This window comes from Mytilus californianus, unplaced genomic scaffold, assembly GCF_021869535.1.
Source record: "Mytilus californianus isolate M0D057914Y unplaced genomic scaffold, xbMytCali1.0.p SCAF_5, whole genome shotgun sequence".
In the NCBI taxonomy this organism is placed as follows: Eukaryota; Metazoa; Mollusca; class Bivalvia; order Mytilida; family Mytilidae; genus Mytilus; species Mytilus californianus.
This window is the reverse complement of record NW_026262701.1, coordinates 80,148,527-80,154,526: the sequence shown is the minus strand read 5'-3', so window position 1 is coordinate 80,154,526 and position 6,000 is coordinate 80,148,527. Positions and strand designations below refer to the sequence as shown.

At 30.4% G+C, this 6,000-nt stretch overlaps 1 protein-coding gene across 2 annotated transcripts in view; it reads right to left on the bottom strand.

Moving 5' to 3' along the window:
• Window positions 1–273: 273 nt before the first annotated feature.
• The window catches only part of LOC127703102 (titin-like), a 30,537-nt gene continuing 24,810 nt past the window's right edge, over window positions 274–6,000 (bottom strand). For both annotated transcript variants that reach the window (XM_052207533.1, XM_052207532.1), the window contains exons 4-8: window positions 5,821–5,871; window positions 4,813–5,103; window positions 2,923–3,225; window positions 1,523–1,573; window positions 274–337 (exon numbers count right to left, since the gene is read on the bottom strand). In XM_052207533.1, coding sequence (XP_052063493.1) covers window positions 285–337; window positions 1,523–1,573; window positions 2,923–3,225; window positions 4,813–5,103; window positions 5,821–5,871 — 749 coding nt within the window. In that variant the 3' untranslated portion in view covers window positions 274–284. The remainder of the gene's footprint in view (window positions 338–1,522; window positions 1,574–2,922; window positions 3,226–4,812; window positions 5,104–5,820; window positions 5,872–6,000) is intronic.

Sequence of the window (6,000 nt, the reverse complement as noted above, 5' to 3'; positions counted from 1 at the left end):
TTAAACATGTTTTTTGAGATCTCAACCCTCCCCCTATACCTCTAGCCAATGTAGAAAAAACAAACGTACAACAGTTTGTATTGTTCTAATGTATACATTGTAGCATTATGTCATATAAAAAGATAGTGTATATTCTAAAGTCGAATTCAACGTATAACGTATATTTAAATGTCACTTGTGATATTTTTCTCTCCAATGAAACAATACATTAATCCATATTGAATATATACACTATACGTACAAATTTATATACTGACACCTTTGGATACTTACCGACTGTACTTTTACTGATATACAGCATTTGGATCATGCATTATGTGATTCATGGGTGCACGGCCTACAAATTAAATTTTTTGATATGTTATTTAGGATATACAAGGATGTTGAAATTCATAAATAATTTTTCAAATGAGCCCTTACCAGGTGATATATAAATTTTAAAGGTGCTTTCAACTGTTTTGTATAAAATACAAGCGGCAACAGAGTAAAATCCCTTTTGATTTACATAATTGATGAAAAAGTATCAAGCTTTGTTTTTGTTTTTGATGGTAATAATAAGTTAGTTAGCTTTCAATTAAAACATGCTGAATGATCAAAATGATTTTAAAAATTTGAATAGATTTATTTGGTTGAAGGGGAGACAATACTGTAAACTTCTTGTTTTTGAAAAAAAAAAAAATTGTAACTACTGCAGTGCTTTCCGGAGTAGGCGAATGTATCCTCAAGCAAAATTTCTTCAATGAACCAGGTTAAATCTATGCAATCTATACATTTTTTATTATCTGAAATATGTCTATCTTTTCTTCATGTTGTTACACATGCCCTGATTTCGTTCATGTTGTGAGCAATTTCATATCATGTCCTTTAGGTAAAACTTTTTTATTATGTTAAAATTACACTTTATATGACAGTTGTGATCCATTCGTTTGATGTGTTTGAGCTTTTGATTTTTCCATTTGCGTAGGGTTTTCCCTTTAAAATTTTCCTTGGAATTCGGTATTTTTGTTATTTTACTTTTTTCTTCATTATACATGTTATAAACTTGAGAAGATTCTGATTCAAGTGATATTTAGTTTTATACAAGTATAAGTATACACAATAAAACAACTACGGGGTCTCTTGTGAATGGTCTCCCACAATATTACGCCATACAGAACATTGTTGATTTCACCTGAGATATAAGTCCTTAAGAATGCATTATAGAAATCAAGTTCAGGAAGACAACTCTAATAATATCCTATAGAATCTGTTATAAAATGAATGCAACTTAACTGTCCTAGTCAGGCAGTATTCATTCCTTTCATCGACACCATATTGTAACTGATTGACAAATATAGACATTTGTAGCCTTTCATGAATTGTATCACAAAATTGGATTTTACATGATTCTTCTATTGACTACTATTTGAGTACTGCTTATTTATCCTTCTGATTTCTTGAAAGATAACGTGCCCCATACACCAGTTCACATCACGCGGTCTTGAATAAACATTTACTTTAACTTCAAGTTCAAATGTTTTACCTTCAATAACTTGTTCGTCTCCTAATACGTTTTCAATTGCGGATGAAAGAGCTGTAAACAGAAAAAAGGTTTAAATTGTTTTTTTAATAATATATGTAATTGTCTTTGAAATTATCAGATCGTCAACAGATACCACAACATTTAATCTCCTCTATACATCGTTAAATATTTCAAGTAATCCTATCCTGCATAATTCAGTCCACATATGCACAGAATTCAGGGTACGATTTGGTCCAATCAATAGTAATTCAGATACAAATATTTCAGTCTGATAAATGGTGAGTCGAAAACAATAGAAATGTAACTCTTAAACAGACATTATATGATAAAATGAACATTTCATCTAAGTGTTATTTATATAAATATATTGTCAATAATATAAGTTTACTGAATTATCTCACTAAACATATGCATTTTAGAGTGTATTTAACTCGTCTTAGATTGTCTTCACATAATTTGTTTGTTGAAGTAGGCCGTTATCATGGAGAAAAAAGGTTAGACAGAAAATGTGCTCTTTGTACTTTGGATACCATTGAAGATGAATTCCATTTTGTTTTACAATGTGAATGCTATAGAGATTTAAAAAGACAGTTTATTAAACCTTATTATTATAGGCGTCCATCGTCGTTCAAATTGGTTCAACTTCTCAGCACTGAAAATGTCAAAGATTTGCGTAGTTTGTGTAAATTCCTATTTAATACACTTAATCATAGGACTTAACTGTTAGTGGACAATACTTGATGTTTATTTGCTTCTCTGATGTATTATGCCATTTTATGTTATAAAAATGTATTTGTATTTATTGTACTGATAAGCATAATGTGCTTAAAGTAATAAAGAATTGAATTGAATTGAAAGTCACTACTTATTTCCTACGTTAACCACAATGATTTAATGTTAATTTGAACCACAACTATAGCTCGTCGGTGCTTGCCTGGTGTCTTATTAAATATTTTTGTTATTTGGAGAATTTAGTGTGTATGGCAAATCTTCGATATATATAGTTGCTGTCTAATTTATTCATACTTTGCAGGGACTCGCGACGATTCAGAGCTTCCGTATATTGTAAAGACACCGTTCTATTGTTGAAGACTGTGTGTTGCATTCTGGATGTCTTTTACTTATTTATTGTATTGGGCTGTTGTCTAATTCACCTGTATACCACAAATAAAGTATGCATTCCCTGAATGGAAAAATCTTGCAGTACTTTGTGTAGTCCTTGGATACTATGTTTCATATTCAAAAGAAACAGTCTTCACCTTTTTCTCAATCATTGAGTGAGTGGAAAGAGAAGGTTCATTCAAATCCGGAACGTTTGATAAAGCTACAATAATAAGACTTTTTATTAGATTATATTTGTCGGCAATTATTTCTTAAGTAACTAATATTTTTGCTATTACCGTCGAGAACTGTCACATGACAGTGAGATATAGATTCCTCTTCATGACTTGACGTTCCCTTTGATTTTGCTTCACATGAGTACTTCCCCGAGTCTTTTACAGTAGCATTTGAAATTTTAAAAATTAGTTTTCCATCCCTCAATAATAACTTCCTATTTCCTTTTGAAGAGGTAACATCTTCCCCTTCGTGTAGCCAGGTAACTGACGTGACAGATTCAGACGGTCGTACTTCAGCTTCTAGATCAAATGATTCTCCAATATTTACGGAGGTATCTACTAATTTCTTAAGAAATTCCGGTTTCACTGTAATTATAAAAGTTGTTATTCAATTTCCCTCACAGAACATGATGACATTTTCATTTATAATATTCTTTAATATTTAGAAATGGTATAGACTGTTATTTAGTATCAGACTTAACCATGCTGTTATTTCACTGTACAGCAAACAGAAATGTTACATCGGCATTTTTTTCTGAAGAAAAAAAAAACAAACCCAAAACTATTTATTATGTAGAAATCTAAATGTTACTTATAAGCATTATTTATTTCATAAGTTGAATGACTATTTACTGCTTGATCGACACAATATCACTTATCATTTAAAATTTCTTTTCTTATAAACTTTTAAAGTAGATATACATATTTATGTGACGAAGGCTATTTGTTCACCCGAAATATTTGTGAACACGATTTTATACCATCATCTTCGTATATTGCTATCTTATATAAGTACCGTTGCGTAATTCTTAAAACTTATATATGTATATGTGTTTGTCGATTTTGTTAAATGTCTTGATGGTTTGCTTTTTAAAATTTACGTATACGGCAATAATTTTTCAATATTTATAATAGATCTTCATTTCACACAAATGCTGATTATTTTATTAGCTGAAAGGCGAATTATTTGCTTTTATTTCGTATGAAAATCGCCCATGACGTATGAAAGAACCCCAAGATTATAGAGTCATCAGCTTCGATTACTAATCAATCGACACCACTTTTCGCATTGTTCGTGTACGTCTTGCGAACGATTAATGGGTTTAGAAAAAAGTAGTGTACAGTATATCTGGAAATATGGATAAATGATTTAAATATGATAATTATAACAATATATAATTATCATATGATACACATTTGCAATAATGATTGAAATTTGCTAAATATTTCTTGGACTATCTACTTTAAAAACGACATCTTCATATGCCAGTTTCAGCTATATGATGTATTGTAATTGATTTCACGTGGGTTATACTGCCTTCATCTCACAAGACATTTGTGTTTTAAGTTTTACTTTCAGATTCAAAATGTACATAACATATATTTATTTATTTGAAAAATCGGCAAATTTAAGAATTAAATTTGTGCTTTTCAAAACTTATAGGTTTTATACGAAAGCAAGTGCATGACCATGCTTTCCTTTTCTATAAATTTAAAAAATAGGAAAGCAAGTGACCAATACTTTTTAGGACGTAGTGCTTCCGCACTTAATGCAAAATGTGATGGTCTCATGCTATCATTTCGTATTATTTTTCAAAATACAACATTCAATTACATATTAATAAATTGAACTATATTCATTTAATTGTCATAAAACTGGACATATTGGAAAAGAATGAAATTTTGGAAGCTGGATTTAACATTTGATGGTTTTGCTTGTTAATCATTGTGTTAATGTTCAAGATCTAACTGTTCTCGTCTTAACTGAGAAAAAAAAAACGAATTGACAGCAATACTGAAAACAAACTGAAATACTGAACAAATCGTCAAAAGTAAACTCTCTTATTGCAACGGAAAACATGAATTAGAGTATGATATTATGATATTCCGTCTAACATTAATAACCTCTTTATCAATATTTATATGCGTTAACTAAATGGAGAACATACATACCAGGTAGAACATACAAGCGGATTTCATGGCGAACTTGTTTTGTGATTTTCCCGTATTTTTCAGCAATACAAACGTACATGCCATCATCTTGAAACCTAGCTTTGGTGATGCTTAAAGTGGCATGCCCATTGGTTTCATTAAAACCCTCTCTGTGACATGTTGAAAATTTGATAACTCGATCGTTTCCTTTATTCCAAATAACACTGTTTGCATTTTCTACTATCGCATGAATTGTAATGTCGTTACCTACACTAACAGACTGGTCAGTTGGTGGTTGTTTGAATCTGGGAACTAGCAAATGTAGAAAATAATGTTTATTTATTTAATTGAAACAAATCATCATGGCATTATTTAAGGCATCAATACCATAACAGACCACGAACTAGTTCAAAAAAGACAAAAATATAAATGCAAAATTAAAAATACGACTTCGTTTCATTCTGAATTTTATTGACAAAATTTAATAGATTTTGGAACCACTTTAAATGAAATAAACACATGGACTAATTCAAGCCAATGACATTAATCGAAAAACAATATAACAGACGGTAATAACCACAACCACTGGAAAACAGGCCCATGGCATAAGACAACAATTTAATGGGGTTGAACGTGATACTTTAACATTGTTATGAATTTGAAGAAAGGACCAAAATCATTATGTCCATAAAGCTAACAATTAAGGAATTATCCTCTGTCTCTTGGGCTTCAAAGGTTTTTTGATAAAGGTTATAAAAACAAGTAACTTTATTCCCGCCACAAATGCATGTTCCATTTCAGGTTCATCGTCAGTAGTTCATCATTCCATCATGTCTTTTGTTAGTTAGAGAATTGGAAGTTGATGGCAGATCATTAATTTGTTTTGTTTCATTTATTCACCCCTTTCATAGACTTTGAATGATATAGGGATTTGACATATTTCTCTAATTGACGTATATCCTACATCTACTTTTATTCACATATAAACTTTTTGTAGTTGTTTTAAAGCAAACTATTAGCAATTCTTACTTTCGTCTATTACATCAACAGTTGCACTGTCTCGACAAGAATCATCTTTACCTGGATTTAAACACAGAAAAATATAACTTAATATGCATCCGGTTACAGAACATATATTTATTATTGTTTGTGTCAATATTTTAAATGATCTTTTTTACTAAGATACTTCAATTCCAATTTGAGTTTTCA